This window comes from Cebus imitator, unplaced genomic scaffold, assembly GCF_001604975.1.
Source record: "Cebus imitator isolate Cc_AM_T3 unplaced genomic scaffold, Cebus_imitator-1.0 Scaffold194, whole genome shotgun sequence".
Classification (NCBI taxonomy): domain Eukaryota; kingdom Metazoa; phylum Chordata; class Mammalia; order Primates; family Cebidae; genus Cebus; species Cebus imitator.
Window position 1 is genome coordinate 399,917 of NW_016107509.1, and position 24,197 is coordinate 424,113.

The following is a 24,197-nucleotide window of genomic DNA, read 5'->3' on the forward strand; positions in this document are numbered from 1 at the left end:
AATATTAAAATTTAATAAAAGGAGTAGGGTTTAGTCAAAACTAAGGATTAAAAATGAGAAAAACAACCAAGGGAATGTTAAATATGTGTTCAGTGACAAAACTAAAACAAGTAGTAAATAAACTTGTGGAAGTCAGAAGAATGTGGTAGTTACATGTGCAAGGAAATGAGAGCAAACAAGAGGGGTCCACTGACTATGAGGTTGGCAATGAAAACAAGCTTCAAAAAGTTACCTTGCTCAAGGTTACCCAACTAGTAAATAACGAACTGAAGCTGGGAAGTCCTGCTACACAGACTGTATTCTTAATCATACACAATATTGCCTCTCAACATTGCTTTATTCTGTGCTTGCTCAATGATGATGCCCTATCAAAGTATATGTAAAGCTAATTGCTTCTATCAGAATTATAATAATTAGAAATTACCATAAAACCCACTTGCAAAAAGAAAGATGCTATAGTTTAAGTCATGATCCAAGAATTGTTAAAGAAAAAAAATAAGTTGTCATTGGAGTTCTGGAACTCATTTATACCAAATCTCAAAATCCTCGAAAAGTAAAACCATTACAAAATAATAAGAAAAGAAATCTAGTGTGTTATATTGCCAAGCCTCCGTTATCTTTTCCTTTTTTGAATGTACTTCAGGGCTGGGCATGATGGCTCACACCTATAACCCCAGCACTTTGGGAGGCTGAGGTGGATGGATCACCTGAGGTCAGGAGTTCAAGACCACCCCGGTCAACATGGTGAAACCCATCTCTACTAAAAATACAAAAGTTAGACAGGCAAGGTTGTGGCCACCTGTAATCCCAGCTACTCAGGAAGCTGAGGCAGAAGAATCGCTTGAACCTAGGAGGAGAAGGTTGCAGTGAGCCGAGATCGTGCCATTGTGCTCTGGCCTGGGCAACAAGAGTAAAACTCTGTCTCAAAAACAAAAGCAAAAAAGACAGAATATACTTAAGGAAGACAAAGGCTACTGTGACTACCTAAGCTATCTTCCCACCAGAGCAACAGTCAAGCTCTGGGGCCCTCTTTTGATGAATATAGGGTGAGGGCTGCTAAGAAAACTACTCTGCATTCTCTTAGGTAAAGTATCCTGTGGTGTTGTGATAATTATAATATGTTAATGTTTTTCTAAATGGTCTTCAAATGCTTGATTAGCCCATAAAGTTCTGTTGCTCTGAAAATGAAGAGTAAAGGTACATGCTGCCTTTATGGTTCAGCTGCAACTTCTTGGGTACCACATGGCCACACAGGATATATCCAAAGGAAAAACTGTCATTTCAACCTAAGATATCAACAGAAAGGATAAAGTCAAGTACAATTGACTTTTCAGATATTTCTATGAATGAAACTTTCTGAGCAGAAGCTTCTCCATAAATATCTTTAAAGGAGAGTAAATTTAAAATTATACAAGACAACTGCATAGGAAGTAACAAGAATCTGAATAGGAGATGTGCCAAAATAGCTAAGACTCTATTGAATGATCAGAGAAAATATGCCATAGAAAAATAGCTTAACTACACTGCTGAAAAAAACTGAAAGAAAAATATAAAGACTACATTGGCATGAATTATTTTTTATCAGAAAAACAGAGTATGTAAAACTCCAATTATCTACAACTATATAACTAATGAAATTTACATAAAAAAGTAAAAAAGAGGTACACCAAAATGTTATCAATGGGTGTTTCAAGGAATTAATAAAAAATAGATGGTTTTTATTAGTGTTCTGCATTTTCCAAATTTTTCCTAATTGTAATTATATAATTTAAAACAATAAAAAGGATCCAATAGCAGATTGAAAAAATACATATGATTAAATGTCTACAGTATCCAGCAAAAGATATATTTTGGAAAAAATGAGAAGAAGGAAAATAAATTAAACTGGATGCTCCAGACAAGAATGTTTAGAAAGAACATAAAATGTGTCAAATGGCACAATAGAGTAACTACTTTACAAATCCCATCAGTATCAGGATATTAGAGAAATGTATGAGTCCTACCTATTCCCTTTAAAATGATTACATGCCAATTTCTGAAAGAAATCTTCCCCACCCAATCAATCTTTTCAATGCCCAAGGTCCATTACTTTGTTACATTACCATGTTCTATTTTGTTCACAGAAATGGAGAAACAACAATGTAATTAACAACTAACTTCTAATTTGAAACAAAATATGCCAAAAGACAATAAATGGCATATTGAAACTGCTGGGGAAGAAAACACTTCCAATCAAGAATTTTATATCCAGAAAAACTATCAATAATGAAGGTGAAATAAAGGCATTCCCAAATGAACAAAGAGTAATAGAACGTGTTGCTGGCAGATCTAATATACAAGATATACCAAAGGAACATCATCCAGTTGAGAGACGATGCATGAATACTAGGGTAAGAATGAAGAACACTGGAAATGCTAGATATAAGAGAGTATATGAATACGCTTGAATATATTTTCTAATTCCTTTAAAAAACATGTAATATACATAATAATTGTTATATAGTTTATGTATACAATTATATCACCTATAATAATTACAATTATTTTATATAATTGAGTTTATGAGATGTAAAATCATACCACAAAAAATGCAACAGATATAGTTGAAGATTTCAATATTCCATGCTCAATAACTAAAATAACAACTAAAGAAAAGTATCAGATTTAAAAGACTTAACACCATCAATCAGTTTAACCTGACATTTATAGAGTACTCAACTCCAAAACAGGAAAATACAGATTCTTTTCAACTGCATATAAAACATTATCCAGGATAGAACATACACTGAGTAATAAAACAAGTATTTATGAATTTTAAAGGATCAAAATTGTTTAAGGTATGTTCTCTGACAATCATGAAATTAAACATTAATAACATAAAGAAATTTGAAACAAAATCAAAATTTTTAGAAATTAAATAGCATATACCAAGTGACCAATTTGTCAAAGAAAAGATTACAATAAAAGTCAGAAAATAATTTGATTTAAATAAAAACATACACTCTATAGGTTAAAATTTATGGGATAAATCTAAAGCAGTGCTTAAAGGAAAGTTCATTATTGAAGGGACTATATAAGAAAAGAGTATCTTTTGAGTATCTCCACTCAATAAGTTCCTGCATTAAAAAAAAACTAGAATAAGAGTAAATTAAGACTAAAGCAAGAAGAACACAAATAATAGACAAGTGGGTGAAAATCATAATTTTTTTAAAAAGAAAGATTTTGTTTCCTTGAAAACATTAATAAAATTGATAAATCTTTATCAAATATTACCAAGATAAAATAAGAAAGGGATAGGACATGAATTACCAAAATCAGGAATGAAAGAGGAGACATCACTGGCTACACTAAAGAAATTAAAAAGATAATATTAAAATATTATAAACAACTTTATGCCAACAAATTGGATCATTTAGATGAAATAGACAAATTCACAGAAAGATACAAATTGCCAAAACCAATTCAAGAAGAAACAGAAAATCTGAGAAGATATGTAATAAGTAAAGTAACTGAATTGGTAACTTAAAATTATCCCATAAAGAAAAGCCCAGGCCCAGATGGTTTCACTGGTTAGTTTTATCAAATATTAAAAAAACAGTGCCAACCTTACACAAAGTCTTACAGAAAAAGATAAAGAGTAGACACTTTCTAACTCATTATCTGAGGCTAAAGATGTGACCAAAAAAATTCAATGCTATGGACTAATATTTTCTGTAAACATAGGTAGAAAAATCCTTAACAAAGTATTAGCAAACTGAATCCAGCAATGTATAAAAAGGTTAATACATCAGAGCCAAGTGGGATTTATGCCAAGATTTTAAGTTCAGTTCAACATATGAAAATCTGTTAATAATTTTCATATTAACAGATATCAATAAGGGGCAAAACCACATAATAATCTCAATAGATACAGAAAATAGATTTGACATAATCCAACACCCACTCATAATAAAAAGCTTCAGCAAACTAAGAATAAAAGAGAACTTTCTCAACCTGATTAAGAGCATCTACAAACAACCACATGCAATCTAATACCTATGGTATTACCGAATGCTTTTCTCCTAACTTCAGAAAAAAGCAAGGATGTGCATTTTTGCCACTTCTTTTCAACATTGCAATGAAGGTTCTAGCAAGTGCAATAAGGCAGGCAGGCAGGCAGGGAGTGAGGGAGGGAAGGAGAGAGGATGAGTGAGGGAGGAAAGGAGGGGTAAGGGAGGGAGATAAGGCAGGCAGGCAGGCAGGGAGTGAGGGAGGGAAGGAGAGAGGATGAGTGAGGGAGGAAAGGAGGGGTAAGGGAGGGAGGGAGGGAGGGAAGGAAGGAAGGGAAGGAGAGAGGGAGGGAGAGAGGAAGGGAGTGAGGGAAGGAAAAAAAAGGAGGAGAGGGAAGTGGAGAAAAGGGGAGGGGAGAAAATAAACAAGTTAAGCCCTTATGGCATACACAAAAATTACCTCAAAATGTATTCATGAACCTATATGTCAAGCTAAAGTTACAAAAACTTCTAGAAGAAAACAAAGAAGGGAATTTCTGTGGTTTTGAATTACACAATAATTTCTTAAATCCCATAACAATAGCATAATCTATAAAAGAAAATATTGTTCATATTAATATTTAAACTGCTAAAACTTTTGTTCTTCAAAGGCAGTATCTTTTAAAGAAAATATCATTCTAGAATGTGTATTTTTAATACAGTTTATTAATAGGAAAGCAAACAACAATTAAGTACAGGCAAAATATTTTTCTAGGTATTTAACTAAAGAAATTATACCAATGACTAAAAAGTGTAAGAAAGTATGTTTGCCACCTTTAGTCATCAGGGAAGCATAAATTAAAACCTAAGACACCACTTTGCTCTCATTAGAAAGGCTGATGGGCCGGGTACAGTGGCTCACCCCTGTAATCCCAGCACTTTGGGAGGCTGAGGTAGGCGGATCATGAGGTCAGGAGATTGAGATCATCCTGGCTAACACAGTGAAACTCCATCTCTACTAAAAATATTTTTAAAATTAGCCAGGTATGGAGGCATGTGCCTGTAGTCCCAGCTACTTGGGAGGCTGAGGCAGCAGAATCACTTGAACTTGGGAGGCAGCGGTTGCAATGAGCCAACATCGTGTCACTGCACTCCAGCCTGGGTGACAGTGCCAAGACTCCATCTCAAAAAAAATGGGAAACGGCATAAGTTCTTTGAAGAACAGTTCAGCAATTTCTTTAAAAACTAAACATAAACTTATTATATGATCAACAATTCTTCTCCTATAAATCAGCTCAAGAGAAATGGGAATATATCCACACAAACTCTTGTATGTGAATGTTCATTGCAACATTATTCATGATAACCAAAATCTGGAAATAATCCAATGTCCATCAACTGGTGAATGGATAAACAAACTGTAGTGTATCCATGCAACGGAATACTGTTCAGGAAAAATTAACAAACTGTTGATGCATACTACAATATGGATAAACTCAAAAACATGATGCCAAGCCAAAAAAAAAAGAGAAAGCCAACTAATTGTAGGAAATTTGTAAGCAATGTCTAGAAGAAGCAAATCTATAGAGATAAAAGTAGGCCAGTGGTTGCCTGCAGTTAGAGGTAGGAGCAGGAATTGACTGCAAATGGGTACAGGTTTGGGGGTGACACAGTTTTCTAAAACCACACTGTTGTCATAGATGCACTATTAAATACATTTGCTAAAAATTACTGTACTGTATACTCACTGAAAATGTACATATGAACAAAGAGGGAACTATCAAAAATGAAGAGGTAGACAACACATTCAAAACATGTATTTTTTTCACTAAGACTTAAAGCTACTGGCTAAAACAAAATGATTCTAACTTAAACACAAAAGGAACAGTTAAAGGAAGATTCTGTATGATTTTTAACCAAAGGGACTGATTTTTCTCCCTCAGAACCTACAAACCTTTAATAGAACTAAATAAAATCTGATCTCCAATAGGAGGTGCCTCCTGTTATATTGACGGCTACAATCTTTCTTGTTAACAAAAATTAAATATAGCAAAATAAACACTTTAAGCTTATAGATGATTATTAGGAATACATAATTCATCATGCAATGATGTACAGTCTTTCTGACTATACAAAATAAAGTAACTATACAGGAACAATGCCATTAAGCCTCCTGTGTGGTTCATTAAAAAAAAAAAATACAGCAATTTTAACACTGTACTAATTTTTTAAAACTCAGAACCAGCATGAACATCACTAATATCTGTATCAAAATATCAGTTTCTCAAATCTACTTTAAAAGGCAATGATCAGGCAGCAAAATTTCTATATGCCAAGAGTGTTCAAGTTGAAAGCCAAATCAAGGATACAATCCCATTCACGATAGCTACAAAAAAAATTAAATAAAATACCTAGGAATACATCTAATCAAGGTGAAAGGTCTATGTAAGGAGAACTACAAAATACTGCTGAAAGAAATTTTTGTAATGCACAAACGAAAAAACATTCCATGTTCATGGTTTAGAAGAGTAAATATCATGAAAATGGACACTCTCCCCAAAGTAATCTACAGATTCAATGCTATTCCTATCAAGATACCATTATCATTTTTCACAGAACTAGAACAAAACTATTCTAAAGTTCATAATGGAACCAAAAAAGAGCCCAAATAGCCGAAACAATCCTAAGCAAAAAGAACAAAGCCAAAGGTATTGCATTACCTGACTTCAAACTATACTATAAGGCTATAATAACCAAAACAGCATGGTACTATTACAGAAACAAATACATAAACCAGTGGAACAGAATATAAAACCTGGAAATAAAGCCACACAACTACAGCCATCTGGTCTTCAGCAAAATTGACAAAAAATCAGCAATAGAGAAAGGACTCCCTATTCAATAAATAGTGCTGAGATAGCTGGCTAGCTGTATGCAGAAGAACAAAATGGGACCCCTTGATTTTTACCAAAAACAAAAATGAACCCAAGATGGATTAAAGATTTAAATGTAAGACCTCAAACAGTAAGAATTCTAGAAGAAAACCTAGGAAACACCATTCTGGACACTGGCCTTGGGAAAGAATTTGTTATTAAGTCCCCGAAAGCAATTGCAACAAAACAAAAATTGACAAGTGGGACATAATTAAACTAAAGAGCTTCTGCACAGCAAAAGAAATGAACAGAGTAAACAACCTAAAAAGTGGGAGAACTATTCATCTAATAAACTACGCATCTAACAAAGGTCTCATAACCAAAATCTATAAGGAACTTAAGCAAGCAAAAAATAACACTATTAAAAAGTAGGCAAAACACATGAACAGACATTTCTCAAAATAAAACATAAAAGCAGCCACCAAACATATAAAAAAAAATGATCAACATCACTATCAGAAAAATGCAAATCAAAACCACAATGAGATACCATCTCACGCCTGTCAGAATAGCTATTATTAAAAACTCAAAAACAACAGATGCTGGCAAGGCTGTGGAGAAAAGGGAATGCTTATACATTGTTGGTGGGAATATAAATTTGTTCTGCCTTTGTGAAAAACAGTTGGGAGATTTTTCAAAGAACTTAAAAAGAGCTACCATTCAACCTAGCAAACGCATTACTAGTTATATATCCAGAAGAAAATATTCTACTAAAAAGACATAGCACTCATATGATTATTGCAGCACTATTCACAGTAGCAAAGACATAAAATCAATCCAGATGTCCATCAGTGGTGGATTGGATCAAGACAATGTAGTACATATATATCATGGACTACTACACAACTATTTAAAAGAATGCATAGTTGGATGCAGCTATGCAGCCATAAAAATGATGCAGCTTGAGGCCATTATTCTAAGCAAACAGACACATGAACAAAAACCAAATACCACATATTCTTACTTAAAAGTGGGAGCTAAACATTGGTACTCATGGACATGGAGATGGCAACAACAGGCCCTGAAGACTAGTTAGGGAAAGGGGGACAAGAGTTGAAAAGCTATTGGGCACTATGCTCAGGACCTGGGTTAGGGGATCAATCAAACCCTAAATCTCAGCATCATGCAATATACTTAGATAACAAACCCATACATGTACCAGCTGGATCTATACAAAATTCAAATTATTAAGAAATAATAAATTACATTAAAAGAAAAAAGAGCAATGATCAGAGAGCAAGTTCTAGAGAAATGTAAGTAACACACAAATTAAAAACAAAGGTCTCGTTCATACTTACAGGAACAGAGTGAACCCCAGATAATTTTCAACTAAGTCATGTCTTTGTTTGGCTAATGTATAGAGAAAGCTCTAATGTCAAGTTGTTCAGCACTAAAACTAAAGTTCAATATTAAATATTATTATCTGAACAAAAAAGAACTGCTCACACTTTCTCAAATTAAAGTTGAAGTCAAATAATGTATTCTTGACAGCAAAATGAAACTTGTCTTTCAACAGTTTCATTATGGTATGGTAAGATTAATAAATATATTTTAAAACTTTTCAATCATCGCCTCAGAAAAAGATGGGCAACTGTCTACAAAAGATAAAAGTGTATTTTGAAAACTGATTTGGCCACAGAAAACCAGACATTTCCTACTTTATTCTTTGAAAATTGTTTCCCAGTATTTGTTTGTAGCTTCTAATTAATAAGACAAGTGAGAGCATATTTCTGGGAATTAAACAAAAATGTGTTTTTGTAATGCTTTTCCTCAATTTCAACCCTCAGAACAAAAGTGAAGATGAACAACAATGCTATGGCTCTGTCCCTGGGATGGTGTATTTCAAATGTTGGGTTTCTTCCAAGGTGTTATTAAAGTTCTCTGAAGCGTTGCTACTAAAAAAAAAAAAAAAAAAAAAAAAAAAAAAAATGTCAAAAGAACTCATGTTATTTATTGTTTCTCAAAATTCATTGCTGTTTCAGGTTGTGTCTAAGTTAACACATCCATTTTATTTTGAAAGTCACTGCAAAATGCTCTGATAAATGAACATAAAAGACATTAGTAGATACAGGTAATGAAAACTCGATTCCAACCCTTCATGAATATGACAAAGAGACCAGAGATTTTAAAACAATGATAGTATGTAAATAAAATGCAGATCCAAACAGAGCTCCTATAGAATGTATTACGAGTGGTCTTCTAGTCTATTAAGGAGACAAGCAGCAGGGACCAAGGCATATTTTGTGAAGATGTTAGGTGAGCTCAATATTTCTCTAAAATTATCAAGCCTACTGATATCTGGTGCTATCTCATGTAAGGCAGTAAGTGAATAGGGGACTAAATAGGGAGAATGTTATAGGTGGAAAGAAACACAAATAATAATAGGAGAAGAAGCAATAATGAACATTTATGCAGTGCTTAACCCTGGGGTCAAAGATGCAAGAATTGTACATGGATTATGTCATTTAATCCTGCCAAATAACTTTCTGAGGTAGGCAGCCTAAACTGTCAGAGAATTATTTTAACTAATTCTTGAAGACAGATGAGCCCTTCATGGTAGATAAGTCAGATTCTCCCCACCTGTCTTTTAAAATGCATCTGAATTCATTGAAACATAGAGATGAAAGACAGCTTCATGCCAAGGTGTGGTGGCTCACACCTGTAATCCCAGCACCCTGGGAGGCCAAGGTGGGTGAATCACCTGAGGTCGGGAGTTTGAGACCGGCCTGGCCTACATGGTGAAACCCAGTCTCTACTAAAAATACAAAATTAACCAGGTGTGGTGGTGCATACCTATAGTCCCAGCTACTCAGGAGGCTGAGACAGGAGAATCGCTTACACAGGGGAGGCGGAGGCTGCAGTGAGCTGAGACTGCATCACTGCACTGCAGCCTGGGTGAGACGGAGCATGATTCCATCTCCAAAAATAAAAATAACTTTTAAAAAAAGAAAGAAATTTTCATGATCAATTGACCTCATATATATGTATATATGCTAAGTATGATTTGTAAAGGAGTAAAAATATTAATTTGTCTAGGTTCATTAATTTCCAATGTATAAAACAGAGGCTCAAACATTAAAAAGATTTACTAAGATCATGGTTGTCAGAGACACCTCTCTCCCAGTCTGTTGATACTTTCACCACACATCATGACCTTACATGGCAGAGAAGGAAGCTATGTTCTATTAATCTGATTTCTAACAACGTTATCCACAAACAAGATTCACTCTATACATAGAAGCTTTGTAATTCATATTAGTGGGTTATGTTTACATTGACTAAATATTAACCTGCAAACTGCTCATTAAGCTGCAAAAAAAATCTCGAATTCACCATAATGCCTTGTAATTCAAAAGATCTATGCAATACATTTCCAAATTCTCAGAACAATATTTGATGTAAATGGGGCAAAAGAGATACACAGCGCAAATTAACATGAATTAATTCAGTCTTTATTCTCTATACTGAATCTGCTGCATTTTTAAAAAACAACCAATTCATTCATACTTAATATCTGACATCTGATAAAGAAAGAAGATGATGAATGGAAGTTGAGTTTAGGGAAGGATGAAAACACAGGAATACTATAAGGGGGAAAAGAAGAAAACAGAGAGGGAGACAGAAAAATATGTGAGGCATGGATGATCAGTTAGAGAAAATGTAGAGGAAAGCAAGAGGAATCAAAGCATGGTCAAGCCATCTGGAAGAGTTTTTTTCTAACCTCAAGATTGTTGAAGCCTGCTACTGATTACTGTATCAGATGCCCCTAGGTGACATTCTTGCTTCTGATGACCAACCCTTGCATCTTTACAGCTCATTACAACAAAACCAAGATGCAAATACTTTGGAGGCTAGGACAAAAGCTTTCCATTCATTTCTATCTCACCAAACTGCTCATGAGCATTTTCCACCTCTAGTCATACAATTAACCTATGTCTGACAACAGAAAATCACAAAGATCATGATTTATCAAAAGCACTGCAGTTCAATCTGCAAATGTTTAACTGTCATACAGCTACATGATTAGCTCTTGATTTTTTTTTTATGGCAGAGGTAGTGTTTCATTGGTTTTAAATGCACAGACAAAATAGTTCAATTATGAGAGCCTTCAATGTTAGAATAAGGAATAAATATAAATTATTTAAAAATCACATTTTCTTATAAAAGCTAACTAAGAAATTAGAGACTTCAGACAACAGAGGTATACATTAGCAATAAGAGCTATTGGGGGAAAATAATAAAGATCAAAGTCAAATTTGTCAACAGAAATACAATTTTTACATCTGATTTTTCTTCTTTCCATGTTGTAATAAATTGTAAATTTGAAGCCTGATGACGTACTAATTGAAAAACGTTATTTATCTGGTAAAACTGTACATGACAACTTTACTGACTATAGTTTCAATCTGGGCAAACGTAACCTCCCAAATGTCCCATTCTGGCAAACTCAGGTGAGTAAGCAGAAATAAATATAAGGATTAGTGGATTTCTATCCTTATTTTAACTGAAAATCCTGCCTATTGCTTTATTTTTAAACTGCTACTAACATGTTTAAATGATAATTGCATCTCCTCAATGAGCACAGTTCCTTATTATTGGAATTGGCAGGGGGCCTTGACATTTGAGTCATCGTTTCATTATGTCTATTTCTTACTCTGGTATACAAATTAAATAGAAATACAAGCCAAATGAAATATAAGGGAGAAAAATCTGAAGCAGTAATTTTAAAATGAATTATTTTTTCTCAAATCTATAAAATATATAAAGCGACAACACTGATAATCATATATTCTAGTTCAAACATATTTCCAAAAATACCATCTTCAATTCTAAAGGCCAAAAATGCTTCAAATTCTCCTAGCCAAATACTGTACTTCTGTAAAACAGAACTGATAGCTTTGATATTCCCTAAATTAAAGAGAAAAAACATATTTTAAAGCAACTACAAATGAGAACAAAAATGCACATTTAACAAGTTTCTTCCATTCTAAAGAACTTCAAAATGGGTAATTATTGAACATACATATATGTGTGTATAAATATATATGTAATATACATATGTGACAAATTTTATTCAAATCATCATCATATGATCAAATAGTAACAATTAATTCAGACTAAAATATCCAGATGTGCCAAACTGGAATCCAGGTCTATCCTTAGATATTTTCAAGTCACTGAACTTATATGATAAAAAACACTGAATTCCTAAATCACCTAATTTAGTCATATTGAATAAATGAGCATCATTCTATCTTTCCCAAATAATTTGTTTGTTTGTTTTTGAGACAGAGTCTTGCTCTTGTCACCCAGGCTGGAGTTCAGTGGCACAATCTGGGCTCACTGCAGCCTCCACCTCCCAGTTTCAAGCAATGTTCCTGTGTCAGCCTACTGAATAGCTGGGATCACAGGCACCCATCACCATACCTGGCTCATTTTTTTGAGTTTTCAGGAGAGACGGGGTTTCATCATGTTGACCAGGCTGGTCTCAAACTCCTGACCTCAGGTGATCCACCCACCCCAGCTTCCCAAAGTTCTGGGATTACAGGTGTGAGCAACTTTGCCTGGCCATCTCTCTCTAATATTTATTTTAAAACTTTCCATTGAACTTCAAAATTATAAAAATCATCAATCAAGAAACTAGTGCTGTATAAAATCCTCAAAAACATGTTAAGCACTGCTTTCAGGGGGCTATTTCCTCATTTATTTATTATTACTCTAGAGTATATATAAATTATTTTCACTGAGTCTTTAATTACTTATACAACACTTCTTTCCTTTAGCCCAGAGCAACCTGTCATTTCTAATAGCTAACAGCTTCCCCCAAATGCTTGGAAATAGGCTGAATAGACAAAAAGAACTTTATTTACCCTGGTACAAAGTGTTGAAAAGATACTCTACCAGAAACGGAATGACTGTACATTCAAATTTTTCTCCTGGAAATTAGTGGGTTTTTTTTAATCACTGAAAGTGTATTACTAAACATAAAAAGTTATGGTTTATTTTTCTTTACATTTTATTATTTATTTTAATGTTGACGTTTTAAAATATTTTACCTGAGTGACAAAATGTTCATTTAAACCCAAATATTTTAAGATTTATTTCTGGTATCTTTTCATCAATTATTTATAATTTATAACCCAATTTCCCAAAAGAGATTCAAAGAAATCCACAAACAATTTTCTGGTCTTCACTTTATTCTCTCAACTAGGGATCATGTTCTAGAGTGATGAATTTGTATTTTAATACTAAAATTTAAATAGAAAAGAAGTCTTGAGACAGTCAATTCTCAACTTTTAGGGAACACATTATTCTGCATATTAAGACAAAAATAGGATGTAAACCAGATGTTCCTAGATTATGAAATTTAGAAAAGAACATATTCGAAGTGAAGGTAGCTTTTAGCCTATATATTTAAAGATACTGCAGTCACACCCCACAATGTTGAAATGCTGTATTTCTCATAGTTTGACTATAGTCAATGGAAATATTCATGAGTTTATATTATTAGGTTTTTAGTGAGTTCTATCATTTTTGTAATTGCTATAGCTAGTATTAATAAATGTCTTCTTTTTATATGCTGAAATAAATTAATGGAGGAGGCAGACACTATGCAAAATGGCTGGGAATTGGGCCAAATCTTTTTACATACATCCAGGGACCAGTAATCTTCTAAATGGCACTTTATGCTCTCTCGCCTAAATAATTACAAGTACAGCCAGCATGTAATTTACTGAAATAATTATCCACTCTTCTAGTTCCCATCACCCATCTTAAGTCCATAGCCACTTACCTTGTCTTTATTTTCAAAGCCAGAAGCCTCAGGCTTGGTTCTAATCACAAACGGGGTAGACAGTCGCAGCAGGACCCTTTCAAAGGTGGCATTAACCTTTGGAGATACAATCTCAAAGCAGTCCTCAAACTTGAGCACTTTGTGAGTGTCACACCGAAGCTGCTTCCTTAGACCTTCCCCCAGCTGAAGGACTGACATACTGGGGTCAAACATCAAGTGGAAAGGGAAGGCTCTGCAGAAGGTGTTGATGCTAATTCTGAGGTCCGCAGGAACTTGGGAAGTTCCCTGCGGAAGGTTCTTTGTGATATTAGTATTTTCACATTCTTTGATAAGGAAAGTAAGACAGCTACAATTGCCTGGGTTTGAACCATCAGAGCAGAGCTTCTCATTCGCAACCTGTTTCACTTCCACGTCCAGCCGGTAGATCTTCTTTCCTGCAGCCTTAATCATCCCCAGCATTGCAAACCCCACAATATGGTGAGGGTGGAAGTAGTGGAGCATGAGAGTACCTTCAGGGAGCTCTTTGCATAGGAAAGATGGTGACTCCAGAGTGGCCTGTTTTCCAAAAGAAGTTCTAATGTGTTCCAACAAAGCATCAAAGCCATTAAAAAAGTCCTGCAAAGTGCCACCTACAGCTCGAAGGACTCTCTCATTCTCATCAAAGCATATATTAAAGAACTCTTCACCAAATCTTTCTTGAATTTCCTCAAACTTCAAACCTAGAGGTAAATGGGAAGCAAATGTTAGTGAAGTTTAATATAAATAATTGAATTTATAGGTTTTTAAATGCTTATCAAAAGAGGTAACTACTGAGTGAAGTGACAAAGGTTATGTTTCTTGGACCCACAAATTTCCACATAGGTTAATGCACTCATCTCAAATCAGAAAAAGTAAATTTCAGTTCATCTTCGGGATGCTTCTAAAATGTTAATGAACAAACTTGTTGTTTGTTTTTAAATAGACTACATATTTTTAGACCAGTTTCAGATTCACAGCAAAATTGAGCAGAAGGCACAGTTATTTCCCAAATCTCTCTGCCCCCACACACGCACAGCCTGCCCCATTATCACATCCCCCACCAGAGTGGTACATTTATTACAACCTGTGAACCTACGTGATGCATTATTATCATCCAAAGTCCATGGTTTACATTAGGGTTCACTCTTAATAGTATATGCTGTGGGCTTAAACAAATGTATAATGACAGGTATACACTATTATCATAGCACATAGAGCATTTTCACTACCCTAAAAATCCTCAGTTTATCCCTTCCATCCTCCTAACTCCCAGAGCATCAACTGTTAAAATGCTGCTAATCTAGGTGTTCACCTTTCAATAGCCTTGCAGTAGTTATCACAAATAATGTATTTTTCTTTTTCTTAATGACTTCCCCATTCTTCATAGAATATCCAAGTTGCCTACATATTATATCCACATACCATCCATATTATCATCTTACTGCTTATCAAAATGCATCTATTAAGTGGAAAATATAAACCAGAGAGGAAATCTATGGCACATGAGCGAAGAGAGGCATCAAGCTCTCTGGTGGCAATAAAAGCCTTACATCAGTAATCTCTGGGAAAGTCATGCAGGTCAGCTAGACCTCAGGGAAAAGGAGACAAAACAAGAAAATAATAATGGCAGAACTATGGAATGATTTGCATTCTTTCATCCACAAAAGTGAGGGCAGCCAAGAAAGGAACAGGAATCTGATGAGACAGAATTAAAGGTTGCTGTTAAGTTTTCTCCATATATAATCACTGCCTGATGCCCTGGCAAAAGGAATTCCACCTTATAGTACTGGATATTATAATGAAAAATAATTAAGTGTGCATAATGTGTTATATAGTAATAAGAAGCAGGATCACGTGTGATCACAAGACCCACCCTTGCGGACGATCTGAGGAAAAATGAGGGAATTTATGTGCCACGGAGGACTATATATAACACATATAAAACATTTTGGTCCGCATATTAAAGACAGCTTCTACCTAAAGTCACTCTATTGCTTCTTCTTTAACATTGGTTGAAATCAATATATGTAGCTTACATATTCATATTTTCTTGCCCCATTTATTTCGTCTCATTAGGAAGTTCTACAAATCAGGCAGAACTGGAAAAATACAGATTACTTTGCTAGTGCCCCGTTAGAGTGCAGAGCAATCTAGACTGTCTACGGTTTAGTTGCTTTCCTACCTTTATCATTCCCTGAGTGTTCCTCCCAACCAGAAGTGAGGCAAAAGAACAGAGTCAATAACATTATTTTTAAACTAGAGTCAAAGTACATCTAATATTCTTTAAGAGGTTACTACAGAGTCTAAAAATTGTAGCCAAGAAGTCATTTTGACAAAGGACTTCTTAAAATCAACATGATAGGAAAATGAGTAGAAAACCTAAGTAAGAAAGAGTCTCTTTATTAATAAGCATTTCATATTAATTTGGGCTTCATGGATTGGATGCTCAAGACTCGCTGAAAAAGTCACCTATTAAGATAAAAATATCACCGCTCATCTCACATTGCCAGGTTACAGGGCTGCTCTTCAACATATGTTGCATTCACTAACAATAATATCAGCCAGAATTGATAATAATAGTACTTATCTGTCCATTTCTCTAGTGTAGAAAACAAGATGAATAATATTCACTTCCATTTGGCTCTTCTTCTGGCTGCTCTGTTGAAACTGCTTTCATAAATACTCAACCCAATGTATGCTGTTTTGTCCTTATCTTGCTTAACCTTGTTCGCTACTTTTCCTTTAATTTGACACGATTCATCATCTCTTCCTCCTATCTTTTGGCTTATCAAACGATACTCTCCTGGTTTGATTATTATCTGTCTGAACATTAATTCTCACTTCCTTCACTATAACTTCTTTCTATGCCAAATCCTTATATCACCGTCACTACGTTATAACTAGAAAACTCTAACATACAAATTAAATTTATATACACATTCAATGACAGTCCTCTCTTGCTATGAAATCTTCCAGTTTATGAAATTCTTATTAAAAACTAAATACAGAGTAAATAAAAATTTCTATAAACTGACCATATATGCTGAACTACAATATTTCATGTGCCACTGAAAATATTCTATGGATTGCTTCTAAACTTTGAAGAATTGTATTTTCAAAAGACTTAGGGTCCATATGCATTGAAGAGAAAAAGAGAAGTTCTTCTATCTTTCTCATAACATTGAAAATGCCCTCACAGTTATCATGCACACAAATGTAAAGATAATACAGTAAGCTTATGTTCTCTGTCTAATGCCAGGATCTCAAAGAATCATCCAGAAAGTAACAAGTTCACCACAGGCAACAAAATAAAAACTACTCTATGCACAGCAATCTCTCAACCAGAAAACCTTGCTGCTCTATAAAGGTGCTTGGCACTGTAATGATTGTACATTTTCAAATGATGATGCTAAGGAATACCAGAAGCTAAAGTAACATTTGTAACACTAAAAAAGTTGAATTTTTTTGAATATTATCTTAAAATATCATGCATGGCAATTCTATATAAACCCTTAATATTCAGTTAACTAATAAAGATTTTATTCTCACAATGGTTAAGCCCCACCAGATCAGAAAAGAAGAAAATAAATTCTTAGATTTGAAAAGATTAAAACCAAGAAAAGATTACTTCAACTACAAAATATACTACAAGTCAATAGCCAAGACTTTCATTTTAAACCTAATCTCAAAATTCAGAAAGCACAGACAAAGTGATTCAATTCAGACAACTGATGCAATTCTGACTCCCAAGGTTCCGCCTACGATTGACGCAAACCCCCTACTTACAGTAAATCACTTGAAACATATAGACAATGCTCATCTCCTCACATCACAAGATTCTATGACAGCTTGACATTTGGGTCTATAAGAATACACTTCCTCAAGGGGCAAAATTTATAACAAAATTGCTCTTATTAATACGTAAGTTAAGTTAGAATTTTAAATTACGGTTAATTCACCTCTTTAAAAAAGTGAATAGAATAAATGCTGGCATCCTTTCACTGTAAATAAAATAGAACCTGTTCCTTCGTGACCTGGTCCTGTTGTCTCTCATCTGCTATCGCACCCCACTTCAGATGGCATTTCTTGAGGACAAGGACATTGCCCTACTTATGTCTGCATATCTATCACTGGCAAAATGCCTGACACCTGGAGAATAAGCTTTTTTTTTTTTTTTTTTTTNTTTTGGAGAGGAAGTCTGGCTCTGTCACCAGGCTGGAGTGCAGTGACGTGATCTCAGCTCGCTGCAACCTCTGTCTTCCAGGTTCATGCGATTCTACTGCTTCAGCCTTCCAAGTAGCTGGAACTACAGGTACATGCCACTATGCCCAGCTAATTTTTGTATTTTTAGTAGAGACTGTTTCACCACGTTGGCCAGGATGGTCTCAATTTCTTGACTTCATAATCTGCCCACCTTGGCCTCCCAAAGTGCTGAGATTACAGGCATGAGCCACTGCGCCTGGCCAAGAATAAGCATTCTTTCATAGAAAGCATTCATTTAAGTATTTGTTTGGTGAATATTACTAACCTTTTAAGGTTGCACTTGTGCCACATCTAAGGATATGAAGACAAAAAGACACATTTTCTCTCACAGGCCCCTACAGAACAGTAAATTACAATGTGGTTGGGCTACAACAGAGGTACACAGTAGTACCTATGGAGGTGCAGGAAAAAGAGCATCTGCCTCTCCTCAGGGAGACAATGTTTGAAGGGAGACTTGAATAAAAGATCAGGGTAGGCCGGACACAGTGGCTCGTGCCTGTAAACCTAGCACTTTGGGAGGCCAAAGCAAGCTGATCACTTGAGCCCAGAAGTTCAAGACCAGCCTGGACAACATGGTGAAGCCCCATTATCTACAAAAAAAACACAAAAATTAGCAGGCCACGATGGTACATGCCTGTAGTCCCTAGACCCAGGATGTTGAGGTTGCAGTGAACCATGATCATGCAACTGTACTCTAGCCTGGGCAGCGAAGTCAGACCCTGTTTCAAGAAAAAAATAAAATAAAAGCAGATGTTCCCTGCCTGGGAAACACTGCAAAACCCTGTCTCTACTAAAAATACAAAAAAGTAGCCAGGCAGAGTGGTGCAGGCCTCCAGTCCCAGCTACTCTGAAGGCTGAAGTGGGAGAATCACCTGAGCCCAAGGAAGTTTAAGCTGCAGTGAGCTGTGACTGCACCACTGTACTCCAGCCTGAAGGACAGTGAGACCTTGTACTGAAACTAATTGGTCCTAGGCTTAATATCTGAATGAAAAATGATTCGTACCCAAAACCCCCACAACACAATGTTACCTATATAACAAACCTACACATGTACCGCTGAATTTAAAAGTAAAAAAAAATCTGTGAACATATGCTTTAAAATATACATCTGATACAAATTTTAATAATGAGAAATGTGTAATGAGAATGAAGCCAACCCCTATCTGAATACTCTGAAACAAATTTTTTCACCTAGTAACAACTAACAAGTATAGTATCATAAAAGCACACTACAAAACTATCAATATTACCCCTTCCTTTCAAATCACAAAGCAAATGTCTGTGTCTTTCTTGTAAAATAAGAGATAGTCCTTTGTAGTATTTGTTCTGTGATCCTTCTATTTTCCATAAACATATTTAGACGAACAAATTCTAAAACACTATAATGTATAATGAGAAAAAAAAACAATGGAGAAAGGACTATAACTAAATGAATTACAGAGAGAATTTCCCCTGAACCACGAAAAATCCTGAATCTACAGATGGAAAAGGCATAAACTGCAGCCAGGATTGATCAGAAACACACACACACACACACACACACACACACACACACACACACACACACACACACANACACACACACACACACACACACACACACACACACAGGCATGCACACGCATTCCTAGGAATATCTGGTTGGATTAAAAAAAAAAACCAGACATAAAGATTTTTTAGCTGCGAGATAAAACAAGTAATTTAAACAAAATTACTTTTCATCCGCAACAATGAAAGTTAGATGATGAGAGAAAAACATAGGTGAGATACTGACAGAACTGAAACTTAAAAGTTTACTACCCAGTCAAGATATCTGTCAAAGAATCAGTGATTCCAACACTCACTGAAACACCTTAGAAAATGAGAAAACACCTTAATCAAACAACAAATCACTCAGAATGAAGGAATAGAGGAATCCAGTTAAGAGAAGAAGGGAAAGCAGACATATTACTCAACAATGAACCTTACAATGCACACATACACACACGCTTTCTGATGTATGTGTATATATACATCATATCCAAATGTGTATATACAAACAAATATCCATGTATTATATACATATTAGACATATATTATGTATAATGACCTATTATCTAGACATCTGTAGTATGAACACTGATTTAAAATTATTGATACATAGAAAAACTACCAAACTGCCTCAAGGTAAATTTTGTTTGTATTCTGAAACTAAATAACCTCAGCAAAACCCAGGAGTTGGATGGTAGGCAGAGGGGAGAAAGTAGAAAGGAGAAAAATAAACCTATTCTAAAAGTTTCTTCTTAATGGAACTTGGGGAAAGAGGAACAATATAATCTTAAAAAGGAAATAATTGATATTTTCTTTTAAAATAATGAAAAACCCATGGGTTTAATTTTACTAAGAGAAAAAGATAATTAAAAATGAAATGAAAAATTAGAGAACTCTCCAATTACAAGGTCAGCAAAAGACCACAAACAATATAAAATAAACATGATAAATCAAGAAAATCATATACATCATGGATTAAAGTAAATGTAAATGAATAAATTATCCCATTAAATGAGAAAACTCTCACTCCCTCTATAAGAACTGTACTCATAAAAGGTGATTAAAAGATTGAAAATGAATCAGCAGGCAAAGAATTCCAAGAATCTCCAAAAAATAAAGCAGGAATGGAGGGGCAATATTAATATCAACAAGGTAGAATTAAGGGGAGAAGTGATAAACAGAATAAAGAGAGACAAAGTAAAACAAAATTATAATTTACAAAGAAGACCTAAGAGATAAAAATCAAGCAACATTGTAGCTAAATATATAAGGCAAAAGAAATAAAGAATTAATTGCTACTGGGGTTTCTTTTTGGAGTGATGAAAATGTTGTAAAATTGATTGCAGTGATGGTTCTAAAACTTTGTGAATATATTAACAACCATTGAATTGTACACTTTTATTGGGTAACTTGAATGGTGTGTAAATCACATTTCACTAAAGCATTATATATTTTCAAAATTAAGAATGAAAGAAGAACTCTATATAACTACAATTGCAATAGGAAACATTAATACATACCTCTCAGTAACAAGGTATCTAATGAATAAATCAGCTAACTCAGAATAATTAAATAAAATTATATACAACAGGACAATGAAGATAAAAGAGAACCTTGATAAAAATAAAGTTTTCATGGGAAACTTTAATGTGTCCTTTTGAGAAACCAAAATATCAACAATAAAAAGCAAAATCAGATAAATTAAATAAATGTTAATAATAAAGAACAAAAACTAATGAAAAGGTAAAGTCAGATAAATTTAATAGCAAAAGCAACAAACTCAAACATATGTTTATGTACATATTTATATATTATATGTACATAAATATATATATATAAAATTGCCCTAACACTTGACCACAAAAACCCCACAAAATATTTTAAGGAAAGATTTTGCAGATCACATTTTTAATAATAAAAAAATAATAATAAACAGAAATAACAAGAAGGTGGCATATATATTTGAAAGTTAAGCAATACATTCCTTGGATGATAGAGAAAGTCAAAATTTGAATTATAGCTTTTAGAAATCAAAAAAAGAAGCCACATCATACATAATTCTGAGGTACAACAAAACTATACTCAAGGAAAATGTATATCAGAAATGTTTTCAGCAACAAAAATAAATAAGTAAATAAAGAGCTTCCAAATTAAGAAAACTGTAATGAGCTTAAAGAAAACAAAAACTTGAGAGTAGGAATTAATAGGTAAAAGTTGAAATTAAGAAAGGAAAAAACTAAATTGGAATAAAAATACATAAGCACTTATTAAGACGAAATCAATCAAAAAAGAACCATGCAACTTTCTATGAATAAATGTATAAATGAAAGGAAATGGGTATCTGGCAAAGCATAAATGACCAAAGTTGACCCAAGAAGAAATAGGCAACCTAAGTTCTGGCTAGCAATTTTACATATATATATATATATATGTAATATAAATAATATATATATGTAATATAAATAAAATATATATATATTTAATTGCAAAGTTTTTAAAATATTTTCACGCCATAGAAAAAAGTTATAATCACTCAATTCCTTTATGAATCCCATATAACTTTATGTCAAAACCAGATATAGTACACTAAAAACAATTTCTTATATTTGCTAAACTAGTAGCAGATAGAATCTAGCAATTTATGAAAGGATAATTCATCATAACCAAGTTGGATTTATATCAGAAATGAAACAGTTCATCAGTAGAAAATATATCAGTATAAATTATATTAATAAAATTAAACAAGAAAATAATATTGTATCAGTAGAATCTGCAAAGTCTGAGATTTGACCATCTTAATAACGATTTTGAATAAAATAGGGATATAAAGAAACTCTTCAAATATAATAGAAGCTCTTTTCCAGAAACCAGAAGCAGCTATTCCAAATAGTGAAATACTAAAAACATTTCAACTAAAATCAGCAATTTGACAAGTATGCTTGCTATTATCATTGTTTTCAATATTATCTTGTTCTAGAAAATACTGTGAGATATGAAAATAATCAGTATACAGATAGCAAAAAAGCATAAAATTATATCTTTTTGTTGAAGTAAATCTGTGTATATGGTATTAAGATACCACAGAATAGTATTTCAATTCAAAGGGGAAAGAATGGTTTACTTAATAAATGGCACTAGTCATCTGGAAAACAATAAAATTAAATTCCATCTCATGCCTCAAACAAAATCAAATTCCAGATCAATTAAAATCTTAAAATGCAAAAGACAAAGCAATAAATAATTTAGAAGATCTAGGGGACTGTATGTATGCTTAACCAAAACAAGCACATATATAAAAAAGATTTTAAAAGATATTTGATTTTACAGCGAATAAAGCTAAGCAAAAACTGTCAAAATAATATAGAATATGATTTTAATAAAATTATGAGAGAGTGTGTGTGTTGTGTGTATACTCATAATGCATCTTCCCTGACATTCTGCTAGTCTCTCTATCCTAAATACCACTATTTTGTTTTAGGCCACCATGATCAACAGTCTAGAATTATACATCTTATCATATTGTTTCTCTGTAAAGCCCTCCCATGACTGTTGCCTTCTGAATAAAGTCCAAAATCAGCAAGGTTTGGTTTAGTTTTTACTTACTAGCCCATCCTTCTCTCTCTCAATCCCCCATTTCACACTTCTACACCAGTCATTATGAACCATTTTTACTTTCCTGCACGTGCTCAACAAGCTCTCTCTCATCTACAGGCTCCTGTACATGCTGATTATGTGTTTTGTTTTGTTTTCTAACTAGGATTCTGTTCTCCTACCTACCCCACTTAGCTAGTTCTCTGCTTCACTCATCTTGCATATCTTCACACCAAAATTCCTTGAGAATGCTTTCCTTGACACTCCAAGACTGAGATAGATGTCTCTACTTTCTAGGCTTCCAAAGCACCTTGTGGTTATTTCCATCCTAGTATTTCCTACACAATAGCTGCTAATGTGTCCATTCCTTCAACCAGAGTTAACCTCTTTGAAGATAAGAGTAATGTCCTGTTTACCGCTTACTTATTTCTTAATTTAAAAACAAAAATTAAAAGGCAATACCTCTCTCTGTCTCCATGCTGGGCAGTGGGGATACAATGGCAATGAAAACAGAAATGGGCCTTATCCTTATTGAGCTATGTGACAGAATAATCCAATAGTCATACACAGACCCCAACAACTGTACTAATAGATACAATGACAATGGCTGTTTTGAGGATAAGGGGCAGAATGCTATCAGAGCACATAACAAGGGCCTTATGTAATCTATTGGGTCAAAGATAGCTTCCTTTAAGAAATAACGTATCTGAAGTGAAAGGATATGTCACGTAGGCAGCCAAGAAAGAAGTAGATAGACAGGGGAGGAAGAAAACCATTCCAGGCTGAAGAAACATATTATCTAAGGTCCAGGAAGAGAAACTATGGAATGTTATCGAAACTAAATGAAGGTCACTATACTAACCCTAATTTTTGGTACAGTACCATACCTTGTCTGCAGTGAATCTATAAAAGAATAAATCAATTAATGAACGAAAAATAAATATATCTGGGCGTGATCATATGTCTGTGCATACTGTATGTAGTAGACATAATTTCATATACGTGTGCATATGTGATTTTTCCACTGCTGTATTTTGTCCCCTTCAATATTCACTGGCAGGTTTTTTTTTTTTTTTTTTTTTTTTTTTTTTTTTTTTTTTT

General features: G+C 34.0%; 1 protein-coding gene across 3 annotated transcripts in view; it reads right to left on the reverse strand.

Moving 5' to 3' along the window:
* GUCY1A2 (guanylate cyclase 1 soluble subunit alpha 2) overlaps positions 1-24,197 on the reverse strand; it is a 364,637-nt gene that overhangs the window by 277,737 nt on the left and 62,703 nt on the right. For all 3 annotated transcript variants that reach the window (XM_037745199.1, XM_017547043.2, XM_017547042.2), the window contains exon 4: positions 13,695-14,413. In XM_037745199.1, coding sequence (XP_037601127.1) covers positions 13,695-14,413 — 719 coding nt within the window. The remainder of the gene's footprint in view (positions 1-13,694; positions 14,414-24,197) is intronic.